Source organism: Acomys russatus, chromosome 10 (genome assembly GCF_903995435.1).
Source record: "Acomys russatus chromosome 10, mAcoRus1.1, whole genome shotgun sequence".
NCBI classification, from domain to species: Eukaryota; Metazoa; Chordata; class Mammalia; order Rodentia; family Muridae; genus Acomys; species Acomys russatus.
The window spans coordinates 27,503,670-27,522,856 of record NC_067146.1 but is presented as its reverse complement, the minus strand read 5'-3'; the positions used below and the strand labels follow the sequence as shown (position 1 = coordinate 27,522,856).

General features: G+C 37.9%; 1 protein-coding gene across 1 annotated transcript in view; it reads right to left on the bottom strand.

Moving 5' to 3' along the window:
- Nucleotides 1–18,035, bottom strand: part of Vwde (von Willebrand factor D and EGF domains) — a 66,150-nt gene extending 48,115 nt beyond the window's left edge. Inside the window, exons 1-5 of the mRNA XM_051151571.1 lie at nucleotides 17,966–18,035; nucleotides 11,975–12,159; nucleotides 8,320–8,551; nucleotides 3,755–3,820; nucleotides 579–844 (exon numbers count right to left, since the gene is read on the bottom strand). Coding sequence (XP_051007528.1) covers nucleotides 579–844; nucleotides 3,755–3,820; nucleotides 8,320–8,551; nucleotides 11,975–12,159; nucleotides 17,966–18,035 — 819 coding nt within the window. The remainder of the gene's footprint in view (nucleotides 1–578; nucleotides 845–3,754; nucleotides 3,821–8,319; nucleotides 8,552–11,974; nucleotides 12,160–17,965) is intronic.
- Nucleotides 18,036–19,187: the final 1,152 nt, after the last annotated feature.

Below are 19,187 nucleotides of genomic sequence, written 5' to 3'. Positions count from 1 at the left end.
CTCCAGATTCAGGGGATCCAATATCCTTCCTGAACTCCATGAACATCAAACACATACATGGTACACACACTTGCAGGCACACAAGATAAAACAAATAAAATGAAATTTAAAGATAATAAAGTACCAAACATTCACATACTTGCTTAAGATTTGAGAAAAATTCTATCATAAAATATTAGTTATTTGAGCCTCATTATAAAGTACAGTGTGCTTTTTTCTTAAAAAGTAGGCAAAATGGTATTAGCATTGAAAAATGAAAACATTGCTTTCCAGTATATAAGAATAAGATCTTAAAGTCTGAGACATATAATCTTAAAGATTCATTGAAAATCAGCAGATTGCTTAAAGAAGATCCTGAAACATAGTCACTGTTAACTATGTGTTAACATAGTTACTACTTGTTAACATTTCTAGCTGTTACCAGAATTAGCACAATTACCAAGTAAAAGAAATGAAAAGCCCAGACCCTACTGCTTTATATTCTGAGAACAATAGCAGCTTTCATTATTTGGTTTAAAATCCATTTTTAAAAAATCAATATATTCATGAAAAAAAAAATACAAGATTTGTTTACATACCCGATCTCCAAGTCTAAGATTTATGCCATCAAGTTCTAAAAGCGAGAATGCCTGGACAGTGCTCTCTTGTTTCAGCTCTTCTCTGATTCCTTGGAAGGAAAGCCTAGCCCAAGCTATAAGAAATCCTACTGAGGTGTTTGTTGGGAAAACATCAAAAGCACACCTACAAAACACTCTGGAGCCAAAACTCTCTACTGTGACCTTTGGCCTGCCAGGAGGTGGCAGAAGCAGAGGGGGCGGAGGAGGTGGTACCATGGAAAGCTGGCCTGGAGGGAGAAAGTGCAATGGGTCAGTCAAACATCTTGAAGAAAGAAAATAATCTTTTAAAAAAGAGGCCCAAAGACTATCAGTCTGGGACTTACTTTAAGAAGATGGGGAAGCAAGTTTTTTGGGGGGCGGGGGAGAGATTATTTTCCAGCAGGCAACAAAGGGAAACACTCCTGTTTAAACTATGATGAATATTGATTGACATCAGAGTAACAGCTCAAGCTTGCATTACTCATGCGAAACCTCTGCAAAGCCTGGATTGTGAAAAGAAAAGTGATTGATATTCCTCAGGCAATCACCATTTCTAAAATACAGAATAAACATAATTTAGTCACTAGACTCTGTGATGTCTTGATTTAAACATAACTATTTACCATAGCATCAAATCAAGTATATATTTTATAATTTACTTTAAACTCAACTCATAAGTTTGGGGTGAAAGAGTTGTTCACTGTGTGATTAGGGTGTCAGTGCTTGGCAACTGCCTTATTCTTTTCATTTTTTCCTGAGGCTGAAGATACGGCTGAAGTTTCTTCTAAGATCTGTATGAAGATTCATAGCTTTGTTGTTGTTTATTTCGTTGGGTTTTTGTTTTGGCTTGGTTTGGTTTGGGGTTTTGGTTTTTCGAGACAGGGTTTCTCTGTGTAGCCCTGGCTGTCCTGGACTCACTGTGTAGACCAGACTGATCTCAAACTCACAGAGATCCACCTGTCTCTGTGTCTCTGAGTGCTGGCATTGTGCCACCATGCCTGGCCACAGTTTGGTTTTTTTAATTTCAAGTGTTTGTAAGGTTAAATATAAGGATCTGTAAAGATTGTTCTGTTTTAGAAATAGAAAAGAAAATCTGACTAATAAAATTTAAGAAGATGCTTTACTATATTCTGAAATATACATCTTGCTATTACATACATTATTATTTTGTGACAATCACAAAGTTAACTTTCTGGCTCTGTGGCGAAGACAATGGAAAGTTCTAAGAAAACTTGGGCCTTTTTTGTAAGGAAACTTACTTTCAGATTAATTAAAGTATCATTTTGTTAGACACAATATCCCCAAAACCAGAGACAAATGGACTGCTTTGCAATTAACATAATAACAACAACCATGTTGGGGGTCTCTTGAGGAAGGGTCTTGTTTTGTAGCTCATGCTGACCTCAATCTCTGGATCCTCCTACCTCAGTCTCCCAAGTGCTGAAATGAAGGTGTGCCTAGCTACAAATAGGTTAGTAACCCTTAAACCAAGTGACCATACTCATAGTGAGGTTTTCACTCAAGTTACTTCAAATTGTGTACCATTTTGTGTGTGTGTGTGTGTGTATATATATATCTTAAATTCTAAATAATCACAGATAGCTAAAATAAGTAAGTAAAGAAGCTAAGTAAATTCATGTGTCTTGATACAGAATAGGCAAGCTCTGCATCCCTTAGCATACCTCAGTAACAACTGAAATGAGTTATTTATTTAAGAAGAAAAATAGGGTTTTTTTCTTTAAAACAGATCCCTAGTTAGGAAAATCCATGCCTAGTATGCATAGCAGACAAATAATCATATTATGTGCTTACTGTTACAATGAAGAAGGAATATTGTTTTATTCTTTTATATCATAATCTAAAAATATTAAAGAAATAATAAAAGTTTAAATGACAGGTTCTAATGAAGGGGAGACATAGCAACAACATGGTGTTTTGATAGCAGATATAGTGGGAAAGTGCCTGCAAAATCAATCTGCAAGGGGAGGAGAGCAGAGAAGTAACTCAGAACCGTTCATTACAGTAACCAGATGAAAACGCCACCTCCTAATTTTAGGGAATCATATTTGCTATAGACATGATAAAAGGTGTAATTTCTTGTCTATTTGTTTTGAAAGACTTCATCATATGAAGCCAAAATCTTATAAAAATCCTCCAACGATGATTGATGATGCATACCACTCTGCCTGGCTTATTTGTAGTTTTAAAACACATCCCTATTGTATTAAAAACGGGGTTATATTTCAGGAAGTCCTTGATTTCTTTCTTTATTTCTTCCCTGACCCAGGTGTCATTAAGCAGAGTTGTTTAGTTTCCATGTATGTGTAGGCTTTTTGTTATTTCTGTTGTTGTTGAATTGCAACTTAAGACCATGGTGATCTGATAGGATACAAGGTATTATTTCAATCCTCTTGTATCTGTTGAGGCTTGCAATGACAATACAGGTAGTAAACTTCAAACCCCTACCCAGATCTAGCCAATGGACAGGACATTCTCCACAGTTGAGTGGAGAGGGAGGTCTGACTTTCACAGGTACTCTGGTGCCTCATATTTGACCACGTCTCCTGGATGGGGAGACCTGGTGGAACTCAGAGGAAGGATAGCAGGCTACCAAGAAGAGACTTGATACCCTATGAGCATATACAGGGGGAGGAAGTCTCCCTCAGTCACAGTCATAGGGGAGGGGAGTAAGGGGAAAATGGGAGGGAGGGAGGAATGGGAGGATACAAGGAATGGGATAACCATTGAGATGTGATATGAATAAATTAATAAAATAAAAATTTTAAAAATGTGGTTATAGCTACAATGCTTCACACTTCCTGGAACTGTTCTAAAAGGTAGAGTTTTGGGACTTAAAGTACACGTACAAGTAAATGTAAATGTTTATGAAAATTAAGATCAATTGCCAAATTTTATTGTCAATGATTCTGCCAATGTTTACAGTTAAAAAAAAAAACAAAACAAAACTCTGTTCTGTACTTCTACCAACCACAGGGATGTGTTCTCCACACACAATAAAGAAGTTATTGCTATTGATTATTTCTATCAGACTGGTGATGCTTGCTTGTGTAATTCAACATTTAAAGCCACAGGAAAAAAATATTCGCAGAAGTCACTATCATATAACTAGATCATATAAAAATCAATGTCATACACACCTATACAGCCACTTCCAGTTTCTATTTCTCCAGGGCCACAAGAGTCTAACTTCATATCAGAAATAGCTGCAAAAGATTAAAGTTTGCATTTTTATATAAATGACCATAAATTTGTAAATCCACATGTATCTAAGAGCGATTCTTTGGGAAAGTACGTTTTAACATGAACTTAGGATTTCCTAGTTGTTCTTTCTGGGATAATTTCATAAGAGTGCCCCCCCCTTCAGTAAAGAGCAAATGGAGATTGTGGATGATCAGGGATTGCATTTTGAAGCACTTATAGCTTCCATCTCTCCTTTGGGGTCTGTATTATTAAATATCAGAACACACTGATAATTTCAGATGTTTTGGCTACAGGAGTTTTTATTTTTTTATAGAAATGCAAAGTGGTACAGTCACTTTGAAGGTAATTTGGCATTTTTGTATGATACTAAATACACTTACAATCAATTCTGCCACTTTTCCTCTGATATTTACCCAAAAAAACTTTCTGACACACTTCCTCAAGAAAAATGAACAGAGATATTTATAAGAGCTTTATTCATAATTGTCCAATTTATAGGGATTTTGTGCAGACAATAATTTTGGTTTATTGCTTAGAAGATTTTTGTGACTGGGTCCTAATATTTTCACCCTCGAGATAGGGTTTCACCTATTAGCCCAGGCTGGCTGGGAGCTTGCTATGTAACCCAAACTGACCTCAAAATCATAAACTTCACATCAGCTCAGCCTCCCAATGATGCTGAGACCATCACTGAGTATTTTCACCCTAAAGCTTCTAAAATACCCTTTTCTGGGGCGTCTGTGTTTGGCTGTTTTGAGTACTACTGGCCTCTCAGAAGCTTAGCTCTAGTCTTCCAGGTCTCGTCCTTCTTCTTTATCTTTCCATGAGATTTTGCATAAAATTGCTATTATTTCCACTTAATATCTTAGGAAAGTTCCCAGTCAATACGGTCTGCTTAGTGGGTGCTCCTTTTGAAACAGTATTGAACTACAAATCTAACTTCCTGAATAGAAATAGAGGCATCGATTTTAAGTGATTGTGATTGGGTGCATATTTTAAGTAACTTGTCAAGTTCCTCTAGAATGTCAAAGTATTAATAGAATTGTTCATAATTATACCTTGTTCTTGTTCTTATATTATCTGTGGAATAATTTTTCTGGACTTCTTTCCCCTTACTTTTATTTTCCCCTTTTTTGTTTTATTGAAAATAGATTTTTTTCTCATACAATATATCCTGATTATAATTTGCCCTCTCTCTATTTCTTCCAGTTCTGTCGCACATTTCCTCTTTTCCAGACCCACTCCCCTTCTGTCTCTCATTTAAAAAGAACAGTCTTCTAAGACATAACAACCAAACATAAAATAAAATATAATAAAATGAAGCAAAAAAAGTATTGTATTGAAATTAGACAGAGCAATCCAACAAGAGGAAAAGACTCCCAAGAGTAGGAACCGAGACAGAGAACCACTCATTCTCAATCAGAAGTCTCCTACAAATACTCAACTAAAAGCTATAACATATACTCAGAGGACCTCATGCGGAGCCACCTAGGCCCTGCGAATGCTGCTTCATGCTCTGTGAGGTCATAGGTGCCTTGTTTAGTCTATTCAGAAGGCCTTGCTTTAGTTGTATCCCTAACACTCTTTCCCTCCCCCACTCTCTTCCTACCCACCCCCTTTCTTCATGAGTGTTCCTAGATATAGGACCTATGCCTTTCAGCATCCTAAGCACACTGTCTATCACTGGCCCTACACAGCTAGACCCAATGTTCTAACCCATAGTTATGGATAGAGAATTGTAGCTTTCATTGAGTTACCCAAATAAATATATTTTGATTCAATAATCTGTCTGTTGTTTATATGAATTATACCTTACTGATTTCTATTCTGTTCATCTTTTCATCTTATTGTTTTGAATCTCATCTATATTTCTTTTAGCCTCAAAATGTGTAAATTGAGTTACTTAATTGGTAATTTTTATTTTATAAAATAAACGTTCTGTGAATACTTATTTTAATTAGCTTAATTTTTAGTTTTCCATTAACTAATTAACAATTTAATTTACATCTTGATCAGAGCTTTGCCTCCCTCCTCTCCTCCCAGTCCCTCCATACCCCTCCCCTTCCCCTATGCTCCATCTTTTTTTCCTCAGAAAAAGGGAGACCTCCCATGGATACCAACCCTCCTTATCATATAAAGTTGTAGTAGGACTGAGTGCATCTTTTTCCATTGAGACTAGACAATCCATCTAGCTGGGGACAGGAATCCAAAGGCAGGCAACAGAATCAGAGACAGCTCCTGTTTCTATTGTTAGAGGTCCCATATAAGAACCATGGCTTCATTTTTAAAACATCTAGGTTCATCAATTTAGGGATCAGCATGATGTGTATCATGGTAAATATTGCCCATCCTCTTACAAAGAGCATTTATTCTGGTTCCCTTGTGTGGCTTTGCCTTGAATGTCATTTAGATCAAGTTGGTTTACAAAGTTCCTCTAGTCCCCTTTGCTTCTGCTGCCTTCATCTTGTTGCTCAGAGTGGTTGGTGATGTGCAGTCTAAAGAGCCACACATTTTGCACCACACAGAGTACATTTGGTTCTATCTCAGTTCATAGAACTGTTATGTCTTACTATGAAACTGGTATTTTACCAAAAGAAAAATGCTTGTTTTTCCTGCAATGGCCTTCACCCTCTACTTCCTACAGTCATGCTGTCACCACTCTCAATGTCTTTTAATTGGTGTTACATAGTTATAATTGCTATATGCCTTGTCCCATGGAACTCATTATTTTTTATGTGAGGTGTGTGTGTTTTCCAAGGTTTTCACCAGTAGTTGTAGCTGCCTTTTTCAATCTATCCAGATGATAGATCCATACCCTAGAAATCTTCCTGTGCTCTCCATTGCTCATGTGCACCCAATACTTCTTCTCTACTTTCACTCTAAACATGCCGTGCTCATTCCCTGAGGGTCTACTATTTACTGTGGCAATTAGCTGATACTGGCCCACTGCTCTGACTATGGACTGTGCACCCTCTGCCTCTCAGTGTCACTGCCATGTGATCTGAAGATGCTTTCTCTATGGTCTCCTGATTGCAAACTACAGCCTTCCCTTGGCTGCAGCATTTTTTACAATAACAATTTTCAGTCTTTCCACTAATATGATTAATTGCGATTAGTAAATGCATGATTACCCTGTGGCATGATGGAAGACTTTAGATTTATTTTATCATCTGAACTATACTAAGACATGTGTTATTGCTTAGGTTAATATGATTCCAACAATATTAACACTTTAAGTAACTTTTGCATGTTTTGTCTGAAAATTACATCTAAGCTCAATACTCTCTTTGCTTTGATGTTAGTACAAGCCATTGTACCTTTTTCATGTGAGCCACTCATGCTTCTCTATGGAACTAATGCAAGAGTGTATAGGAACTATTCTCCAGGAATAATGCCTTTAGCATGCAATCCTCAGAGTGCCCTATCAACCTACTGAAAACTCCCCTAAGACTATACCTCTGATCCTCTGAACTCATCTTCTATCCCTTTATTCTGTTCCCATCATATTTTTTTCATGTCTGCCTAATTCTCCTCATTCAGATGTCAGTTAAGACTCACCAGCTGTTCAGAGACAGCATCTGTGATCCAGTCTATGCCTGTTGTTCTGCCTGGTTTTCTCTAATTAATAAGGCAATTGACTTCAAAATAGTTTTGTTTTGTCCCTTTATAAACATTTTAGTTTAAAATAGTTTTAGATTTACACACACAGAAAAATTTAACACACAACATCCCTATATATACCTCTGAACCATCTTCTGCAAATGTTAGCACATTATAATGCTAGAATTAATTTGTCAAACTTAGAAAGACTATCATAGGACTGCATTAGAAAAAACAAAACACAGCAAAAAACAAAATTTCCCCCCACTGCTGTCCTCTTCTGTTCCAATATCCATTCCAGAAAAATCACATGTTTTTCTTCAGTCTATGACAGTTTCTCCTTCTTTTCTGGGTTTTTCTTGCTCTTGTTATTTCTGAAACATATTATTCTCATATGTTCTCTAGACTATTTCTTAACATGGGTTGATAAAAACTCTTTTCATAGTTAAGCTAAGAAACTGGCTTCTGGGGAAGGTTAACACATCTAGGTTCCTCCCTGCAAGCTCATGGAGGATGCATGGTGTCCTCTGGTCCATCTTCAGGGACGTTAGCATTGATCAAGCATAGCACATGCCAGTCTTTTTTCCCATGGACCCACTGTTGTTTTGGATTTTTTTTTTCTACACACTATTACTTACTATTCAGAATACAAATGCCCTCACAGTCTGGCAGTGGTGGTGCGTGCCTTTATCCCAGCATTCAGGATGTAGAGGTAGGCAGATCTCTGTGAGTTTGGGGCCAGCCTGGCCTACGGAGTAAGTTCTAGGACAGAGACCTGGCACAGAGAAACTCTGTCTCAAAAAGCAAAGCAAAACAAAACAAAACCCAAAACAAACAATAAAAAAAAGCACTCGTACGTTTCTAGGATTAGCAGTTCAACGTGCTGCTGCTGGCTTCTTACCTTCAGCACAGTAACCCATACATCCCTGAGTAGGCTGTAGCAAGTACACAAAAAAGTCCCCACAGTTTCTTACGGACACGGGGAATTGAAAGAGGCAGCAATCTTCTTCAGTGCTAAGCAAAAACTGCCACGTGGCACAGGCTGTCAGTTTCTTCATTTCTCCAGGAAGAGGCAGTGTTTCTGAACCACTCAGAGACAGCCAGATGGGGGCCTGAGTTCCACAGTGGTTCATCTTTTATGTCAGAGAAAGCAAAATTTAAAAAACCCAATTAAGATCATACAAAGGAAAAAACTGCATTTTCTTTTACTAATCTTCAAAATAGTAAGTTATCAATTAGATTACAAATAAAATAATGTGGGGCTGGAAGGTGTGGCTTAGCAGTTAAGAGCACTTACTGTTCTCCCCGAAGACCTGAATTTGAATCCCAATATCCCTATAGTGGGTCATAGGCATTCCTTAACTCCAAATCCATGGGATCCAACTCCCTCTTCTGACATCTGTGGGAACCAGTCATGCCTGTGGCATAACTACATACATACAGGCAAAAGACTCATACACATAAGTAAACCTTTAAAAAAAAACTTTAGTTTCTGCATGAGAAACTAAGTTTAAAGAACACCAAATTAATTTAATATTAACCAATACTAACATTACCTCTTCAATGTAAATACCCTAATTTTACATATGTACTATAAGTGAGAAATTCAACTTCAGATAATATACTAAAATAGTTGACCCATTATTTTTAAAAAGTCATTAAACTGAAAGTAAATTAATATGTAGCCTAAATACCAACTGATCTTGGGAATTTTTGCATAATTGCTGGAGATAATGTATATTTAATATTAATTCAGAAACAAGATGAGAAAAAACCAGGTGAGAAGAAAGGTTTATTTATAATCTAATATAATTGCCTTTGGTAAGATGGCCATTTTTACTATGTGAATTCAAGCTGTACTATAGAGCAACAGTAATTAAAACAGCATGGTACTGGCATAGCCATAGGATGGTTGATTGATGGGATTGAACCAAAGACCCAGAAATAAATCCATACACATATAATCTAATATAAAAAAAGCACTTAGCAACTTGGGAAAATGGAGTTAAAGCATTGTTTGGATCCTACTATCAACATTTTTTTCTAGGTAGAAAAGTATAATTCAATGACAAACTAAGCTGGGAAAAGACAAAATTTTGAGAAGAGCCAAAGGACACATGACTTTGGACAAGGTGTCCAGAATCAATCTCTGGTACAAAGTAGACAGTAGTATGTGCTTAAAGAGCTACTTTAAGTGTATAAGTGTAAACTTTGCAATATATAGCCAGAAATAAGCAATAGTCACCAACCAGGCTACAGTCATTAGTTATTTTATCTCCATATTTAAATACAAAGGAAAATCATAAAGGAGAAGTTGCTAGATGTGATTAGTTAATAATCATAAAATAGATAATAAATAAGAATTAAATGAGAAAACTATTTGCATGTAATCTTTTTAGTATGCCATTATTTATTGCTACATTATTGCATTTATTATATTTTACTCAGGTCATTTTATTATTTACAAACTCTAAAACCACAAATTCATAATTCTCTGAATACAAATGTCTAATGGATGTGTGAGAATATGTACTACCAAGAGATGTATTTTTACCTATTACTATGTTATATTTTAAATAACTTAAGTATATATTCCAACACTTTAAAAGATACATCTTCATGAATATTACTTATAAAAATTCTATTAATCATACTTAAATTACAATGATTATACATATCATTTCTAAAAATCACATGAAATCATTCATAAAATAGGAACATTCTAATGATGTAATTACCTACAAAAACATGTTTAAAAATTAAATAAGAGGAAATGGAGGGAACATGTTAATGATAGCTACAACTGAGGCAGATTGTGAAAAATTCTTTCTATGTTCCCTGTCCTTTCTTTGCTGTTTCTTATGATTCATATATATTACTCTAAGCCAAACAAGCAGAAACTTATCCTAACAAGCTTGTATCATCCTGTGGACAAAAGAAAATTCTATTGACTGTCCACCTGAATGTTAAGGCTGAGTAGACAGTGGACACTTCCTCACCATGGACAATGTGAGGACATGTGACCATTGCTGAGTGTCAGGAAAACACAAAAGAAGCCATTTCAGATTCACATTTCTGTAAGTGTCCAGAATCAACTAACTTAGGCAAAGGAAGAGAGCACAAACACTTAAGAATCTTGTGATCTGTCCTCCAATTTTTTCTCAAGCTTTACTCTTAAATTCTGATAGCTGTGTTTCCTTTAAAAAAAAAATGTCTCAAAAATGATAAAAATAAAAGTAGGTAAACTAAAAAGAGGAAATAGGACAGCCATGAGACATAAGTTAACATTAAATAATGTTTAAAATTGAATACTTTTTATGAGGTTGTTTTGATTTTACATTAGTGCTGGGAAAGGAAAAGTCTACACCTATATAACCCTCAGAATATGAATGATAATAAGATAAACAAATGTTTTGATAAGACATAATTCTACATGCTGCTTTCTCACTCCAGGCTTTAATTAGTAGCTCTGTATCTTCTAGGTTAAACGATAAGAATAGCACAGTGCAGAAGGATGGGGTGCCAAACCGGTAGTGATGATCACAGACTTGGACATAGTTCTAGAATATTACGATCTTTATCCAAAGCTTTATATTTTAGCCAAAAACCACTTCTGTGTGCCTCACCAGTCCTTGAAAGCCATCCACTGAGCTATGTGTAGGCTTGTGACAGGCCAAAGGACTCATACTGTGGCCACATTGCATGTTATTCTGCCTCTAATGGAAATGACTTTGGTTACATGATTCAAACCCTGTCTGCTTCCACATTTTTATAATGAGGTTTATTGGCTACCGCAAAATCTTACTGTAAAATCAAGTGAGACTATATACCTACAATACAGACAACACAGGAACATATTAGTTGCAAGGTAAATGCCATGTCTAAATACTTGGTTACTATTTCGATACAACAAACAGAGATTCTGAAGTAATGGATTTTTACAATATATAAACTTAGTCTTAATTTTTATATTATGTGGTCAAGATTATAGAACAGTAATCAGGAGGGATGAAACACCAACTGGTCACAAATAACGTAAATAGAGACATTTATATCATGTCAGCATGATTAGCTGGATTACTGGTGACTTTTCATTTGAAAATTACAATTCAGACAACTAGAGTTCTCAATGAAATTCATGGTGAGGAATATTCAAGAAATAGTATTTTGCATTAATTTTCTTATGCTTACTCTTTGAGGCAATCTGGAAGAAAATGTTCTTCTCAAAGTTTCTTATGGGAACAAATCCATCAGGGCAAACTAACTAGGCAAGGCTCTGCCAGGATGAAAATCACCACAAACTGTGTGGGAGAAGTGAGCTCAGTGAAAAGTTGACTTGCAGAAAACCAGACCTAGTGTGATTTTATGTACAGAAGATCTTAACCTTGGTTAGAGACGTATTTCAGTGGTGGTGTGCTTGCCTGGTGTGCGTGTTATCCTGGGTTCAATCCCCAGGACAGCAAAGTGAAAATGTCAAAAGTAGGTATTATGGAAATATTAGAAATTAAGTTAATCTACTAAAATTGAAGATAACATTTCAGTGAGAGAAAAAGTACCTCAACACATTTGGTAGGCATCTCAGCACGTCTGTCAAAGAGGAGAAACCGATACCATCCAGGGGTGAGAGAATGGTCACAGATCAGGTCTTGAGCAGCTGACTGTTGGAGGTACACTGAGTCAAAGTGGACACTTCTGTAAGGACTCTGAAGAAACTGGTGGCCCCCAGGAAAACACTCCTGAGCTAGACAGAAAGATGAGAAGTTTTATGCCATCTGTTTTGTTCACCAGCATAGTTAAGTCTATGCTTAAAATTTTACTCTCCTTCCCATGCTTGAATCTCTCTGAGAAGAAGAAGTAAAATAGGCATCTCAAGTAGATGGAGGGAGGAAATTGGGTGGGGAAAGAGGTGGGGAAGGTAACCAGGGTGAGGATATGAGTGAGGGGGAGGAAAGGTACTGGGAGAGAGAACATAGCTGGTTGGGAGGCAACTCTGGGACAGGTGAGGCTCTCAGGAGTCTATATGGGTGACCCTAGCTGAGACTTCTAGCAGCAAGGGATATGGAGCCTGAAATCACCACCTCCTGTATCCACATGGGACTTCCAGTGAAGGGAGAAGGACACCAAACTACACATTAATGCTTTGACCCAAAATTTGTCCTGCCTACAAGAAATGTAAGGATTATGTTGCAGCAGAGATTGAGAAAATGTCAGAGCAATGACTGGGCCAACTACAGACCCACCCCATGGGAGAGAGTCAACCTCTGTCACTATTAATAATACTGTGCTAAGCTTGCGGACAGAAGCATAGCATAACTGTCTTCTGAGAGGCTTCACCCAGCACCTGGTGGAAACAGATGCAAAGGCCCACAGACAAATAAGAGGCTGAGCTCGGGGAGTTTTGTGGAAGAGTGAAAGGAAGGATAGAGGGATCTAGAGGGGTCAAGGACACCACAAGAAGACCTACCAAGTAAACTAACCTAGGCCCATGGTGGCATACAGAGATTGAAACACCAATGAAAGAGCATGCCTGGGCTGGACCTTGACCCCCTACACATATGTAGCAGATGTGCAACTTGGTCATCATGTACATCCCCTAACAATGGGATTAGAGTCTGTCTCTGGTTCTGTTGCCTGCCTCTGGATCCCTTTCCCCTAGCTGGGCTGCCTTATCAGGCCTCAGTAGGAAAGGATGCCCTTAGCCCTACTGGGACTTGAGGTGCTTGGGTGAGTTGGTACCCCTTGGGGGCATCCCCTTCTCTGAGAAGGAGAGGGAGAATGGGGAGAAGGGTGTGTGGGACTGAGAGGAGAGGAGGGAGGGGCTGGGATCAGGCTCTAAAATGATTAAATAATTTTTGTAAGTATTCTCCCTTCCAATGAAAACAAATATAGTCACTATTGAACACACACAAAAAGGTCATCAAAATATCAGGGATTCCCAGCAAGTCAAAGATGACTTATCTTGTACTTCCTAGAGATTCAATAAGCAACTCACATCCTGTTACACTGTGATTTTGACATGATGAAGCACTGAGGTTTTTATTTTCATTTGACTTGGGTGCTCTTGAGTTAAGATTTCTTTATTGTGACTACAAGTCAACAATCCTGAAAGAATTCCTCTTGGGTCTAGTCCTCTAGATTTAAATGTCATTAGTGGCTTTCCTTGAGCAAAGTTTCCCTAAAGTAGGCACTGAAATCCTATCTGTGCCAGATAGCAGAATGCAATATGCTCAACTAATTTTAATGCCCTTCTTATTTTTGTAACTGTGCAGTGCCTTCCATTTAAGTTTCCTACCATATTTTAGAGCTAGTACAAGAGCCTTGTGACTCCTTAGATATGCATTTCTAGGAAGAATTTCACCTCCATAATTCAAACAACTTTGATAATTATAAACTTTAAGCACAAGATAAATATCTTATTCAATATATATATATATATATATATATATATACTATCATTTAATTTCATTTAAAAAGAATTCTAATATCATTTGATGTAAGAGCACTGTGCATGGTTAAAAATTAAAGAAGTTACAGGATGTGATGGTGCATGCTTCTAATCCCAGCACTCAGGGAGGCAGAGGCAGGTGGATCGCTATGAGGTCCAGTCCACCCTGGTCTATAGAGTGAGTCCCAGAATAGCCAAGGCTACACAGAGAAACTCTGTCTCAAAACAAACAAGCCACAAAAAAATAAAGATGCTATGTTAAAAGGGTACTAGAAATGGGATTTACATGAATTACTGAAATATTTTTGGTGCTCTATTATCTCCAATAAAATTATCATTAGGGGAAAGTCAGTAAATTCATTTTCTTTCTCATGTGCATATGAGGTATGTTCACGCATGTTAGCATGTTGTACAGACATGCTTATAGGGTATTTACATGAGTTCTAGGCATCTGAATTCAGGTCTTCACACTGGCACAGCAAGTGTTCTAACCACTGAGAAACTTCCCCAATGCATAAGTCTATTCTAATTTTATGTATTACTTCTCCTTTGGTGCCTTTATACTCCACACATTTATTCCTATTTTTTTGGCTTTAAAAATATTCACTAATCCAAAACAGCATAAGGAATAATCATAGGGGACACTATTGTGTGGCATTAACAATATCGAAGGAGTGTGTAATATTTCAATGAGAATTTTATTTCACTTATTTTATTTTATTGAGAAAAATTCTAAGTAAATAAAATTAATAATAGTTCCTAATTTTTATTTCATTATTTCTTTCCTAAAAAATATGCTTGTCACTTATGGGATGTTAAGAGTAGAAAGTTTAAAAAATATGAGTAAGGGAAAATACACCCTTTTAAAAGTTGTGGGGGTTTTTTTGTTTTTTCTTCTCTCATCTATTAGTTACATGCAGACTACAGTTTCCCCTCCCTCCCTCCAACTCTCACTGTCTCTTCTCCCTACCACACCTTGGCCCCACCCCATCCACTTCTCCTCCTTTCTTTTCAGAAAAGTGCAGCCCTCCCAGAGATGCCAACCAAACATGGCATATCAAGTTGCAATACGATAGGCACCTCCTCTCATATTAAGGCTGGATGAGTCAACCCAGTAGGAGGAAAAGGGTCTCAAAAGTAGGCAAAAGACTAACATTGGCTCTAAAATATAGTATACCGTTAAGTAAACATTGTGATGATGTTTAGGTGTTCATGTAAAGACAAGCTTATCTTTGTCAAGAACTGAATGAACAGCTCTGCAGTCCGTTATAGTCATCAATGCCATGACTTGACATGCTTTCTAGAAAAGCCTCAGCGTGTTGGAAATCCCCCCAAATGAAAACTCATATAAACTTACACCAGTTTGTTCATCCACTTTCTGGTGTGATTTCTGTAAACTAAACAACATATAATAAGATCTGTAGTGCTTGGATTTCAAATACTTTGAGAGAATGTGTCAGGTTATAGATGTAGGTCTATAGTGGCAGAATATGTAAATGGGCTTTCAGTGTTTGTTACTTATAATACATTGCTTCCTGGTTTACTGCAATAGGCAAGAGCATAATTCTCTAAAGCTAGGAATTAGTTGAGAAGTTATGTTAAGACAGAAATTAAATAGAAATCAAACTTCATTGAAAGTTAAAGACATAAACTCAGTATAGTGGTGCATGCCTGTAACCCCAACATGCTGAAGAGGAGGAGTAAATGTTTCAAGCAAGCATGGGCTATACAGTAAAACCATGTCTCCAAAAATACCAAGAATTTTGTACTGCAAAGCGTAGGGAAGACAAAGGATAATTCATTGAATAGAATGGGGAAATAATTGCATAATATATAGGCGGTAAGAAAATGAAGCATAACATAGGCAAGCAACTCATATAAATCAACAAAAAGGCCAAGAACTTATTTGGTTTTTTTGAGGGGAGGGGCAGTGAGCAAAGATTTAAGTAGGGTTCTTTCCCAAGAATATATGGAAATGTCAATAAGAAATGAACAAGACATGCTCAAGACTATTAATCATCAGGGAAATACAAATCAAGTCATAATGAAATATGCCGGCTGACATCCACTAGGTTGGCGAAGATGAAAATGTCAGGTAACTCTAAATGTTAGCAGGTATATGAATAAACTGACCCCTTCGTGTGCTTCAGGAACATACAACAATGCAACCACTCTGAGGAGACACTAGCTATTCTGCAAATGGCCATCATAGCCAACCTCTGACTCAGTAAATCTCTTCCTGGGTAAAAATAAAAACATGTCAGCACACAAACATTTATACAGAGATGCTCATGGCAGTATTATCTATAAAAACAGAAAGACAGAAGCATTCACAGACAGAAAAATGCATGCACAAAATGTACTGTCTCATTACAGTCAAATGCTTTTCAACCTTACAGTATCATGGTAGATCTTTAAAAGATTACATTATATGAGAAATAATTCCTTTAATATGATCTCATTTATATAAAATACACAGACTAGGCAAATACCTAAAACAAAAGGCAGGATAGCAGATACCTGTGGCTGTGGGACAGAGACAGGGTAGAAATAATAGCACTAACATCAAAAGGCATAATTTTTGGTTTGGACTGTAAACTTGACTACAAAGTAGCTGCACATACCTGTGGATATACTAAAACCACAGCACACTTTAGGTGAGTGATGTGTATGGTCTACATATCATCCTAATAGAGTTGTTAATGCAATTTACAGTAAACTTAGAAGAATCTTTCTAAATATTTGAATATATTAATAAATATGTTTAGAAGCATCTTCTGGAAACACAACAGTTGCATATTTAGTACTTATTGTACGTGAGTTTTAAAAGTTCTTAATGGCATTCCTACTGTGGGTTAGGGGGAGAGGGAAAAATTGATAGAACACTGACAATACCTACAAAGAATAAGCTGTAATGTTCTACACCACGTGATGACTACATTTGGCTAATATATTTTCTATTCTTTATAAAGGACAAGAAAGAGAAGAACTCAGAGAGTCTCTTTAATAATGACAAACCAGCTTTAAGAAGACAGATATAATAATGGCTGCCTGCTCTTTAGACCCTGGATACTGGGATACAATCACACTGTTCTTTACCTATTAATGTGTGCAAGCATCACGGTAGCTTAAGAAAACCTTTTCTGGAAAAAAGAAAGAAAGAAAGAAGGAAGGAAGGAAAACCATTTCTGAATGCCTGGTAAATCTAAAAAAAAAAAAAAAAAAAAAAAAAAAAAAAAAAAAAAAAAAAAAAAAACCCTAAGAAATCACAGACGAATGACACCTGGTTAAGGAAATTCATTTCCAGAAATGAACTGAGTGTTGATGATCTTTTTTAAAAAATTTACGTGGGAAATGCCTGCTTCTCCCTCACCTCTGCTTTTTAAGGCCAAACTTATGCTAATAAAACAGTTCAAGATTGACATGATGGTTGGTACAAAGACAATTATATCTTCAACCTTTAAAAATGTTGCATGTGACTTCTTCAAGCTGCAGATAGCTGTACGCGTCATTTACGTTTAAGAAAAACTGGTAACTTACAAGACTAAGTGACCTTTTGTTTAATATTCCTATCATCGGTAGGAATACAAAGACGTTCAGAAAGGCTAAGGGACGTGGCTTTGTTTTGTGTCATTAACTTCTTTCTCTCATGTTTTGATCAAGTGAGAAAGGGTAGTCCGTGCATCAAGTTAGCTTTCTCAGAAAACTGACTGTACCAAATGTTGGGGAAGCTATCACACACAAACTAACCCAGTGGTGTACTTGGAGATGCAACTTTCACCAATTGTTTCCAGAGGTGGCCTGGGAGTGATGGTCATTAGTTTCTAATTCGAATCCACTTGCCTGTAGAGTGCCCGGCAGATTCGGCAAAGGCTCTTGTAAAAATTAAAGGAGTTTAAGGAATAGGAGGTCTGCGGGGAACAAAAGAAACCAAAACAGGGCTAAGGGGTTCCGAGAAGAAGAAGAGGCTCGGGCAGCCTGAGCTATAAAGTAAATTACAGGAGCAGCTGTGCTAGGTCAGGGGCTCGCCGCTCAGAAGCAAAGCCGGTCCTCACTCCCAGCGCTAGGCAGCGCCTCTTTGCTGCCCTCTTTAGTCACCTACCTTGCTGGCCTTCTCCCAGGACCAGGAGCATCAGCGCGGTCACCAGCCTTGCCCAGGCTCCGCCCGGCATCACTGGGGCTGTGCCTGCGTCCCAACGCGTCACGCAAATAGGAAAAACCTGGCCTCAGCCCTCTGCTCGCTGGAATTTTCTCAAAGTCTGTTCCTGTCCAGTCTTCAGGGGGAGCTGAAGGGAGTGCTGTCTGCAGCAAGCCAGTCCTTCTAAGGGAGACTTCTGGTCCCTAGGACGAGCCCCAGACTCCTCCTCCCAACCCTGGCTACCCAGCTCTCTGAAAGCCACGCCCAAACTGTCCCTGGGGACCAGGAGCACCCAGCAGGTCTTGACTCTCTCACCACCTAGGATGCCATCTGCATTAGCATAGCCTGCCAGGAGCTCTGGGATATAGCTCTGACACATAATAGTGAGAAACTGCTCCAATGCACTCTCTCCAGGTAGTCCAGACTGCTCTGCTGGGATTTGGAGTGGGGTTTTTTTGTTGTTGCTTTTTGGCCACAGGATGCTGGATCTTACTTCAGGCTGCTTTTGAACTTACAATTCTCCTGCTTTTACCCCTTAAATTCTGGGGTTACAGGAAAGAGATCAGTGACTGGTTATAAACGCACTCCTGTGTGGAGACCAGAGGCCAACCTAGGGTGTCTTTCCTCTGGCACTGTTTACCTGATTTTAAGGTAGTCTCTCCCCATCCTAGAGCATACAAAATAGGCTAGGATGGTTAGCCATCAAGGTCCAGGGATCCCTGCCAGTGCTACAGTTACAAGAAGGTTTACTTGAGTGAGTTCTGAGGATTGAATTCAAAATGGCAGCTACTTTACTACCTAAAGCATCTCCTTTGACAGGGTAGATATGTTCTTAATGTCCCAACTGTTTTCTGTTGCTTTACTTTGCTCCGTTGGGTAAGCCCATTCCCTAGAAGATACCCTTGCCACCTTGGGACTCACTGATGAGTTGTGCAGGAAGGAGAGAGTAACGTGGGGATAGTGTGGGGCTACCTGCTTGTGAGCAGAGGGACTGAGTGTGTTTGTAGGTAAATCCTAGAGCTGACTCAGTTATCTAGTGCTGACCTAGGATTCTTCAGCAAATGACCACAGGGCCGTCCCAGTTGCTAGCAAACCTGAGAGTGCCTTTCCATCCTTTGAGTCTTCAAAGATGTAGCTGCCTCTGCAAAGAAAGAACATTTTTTTTTAACAAAAATATTTTTTTTTC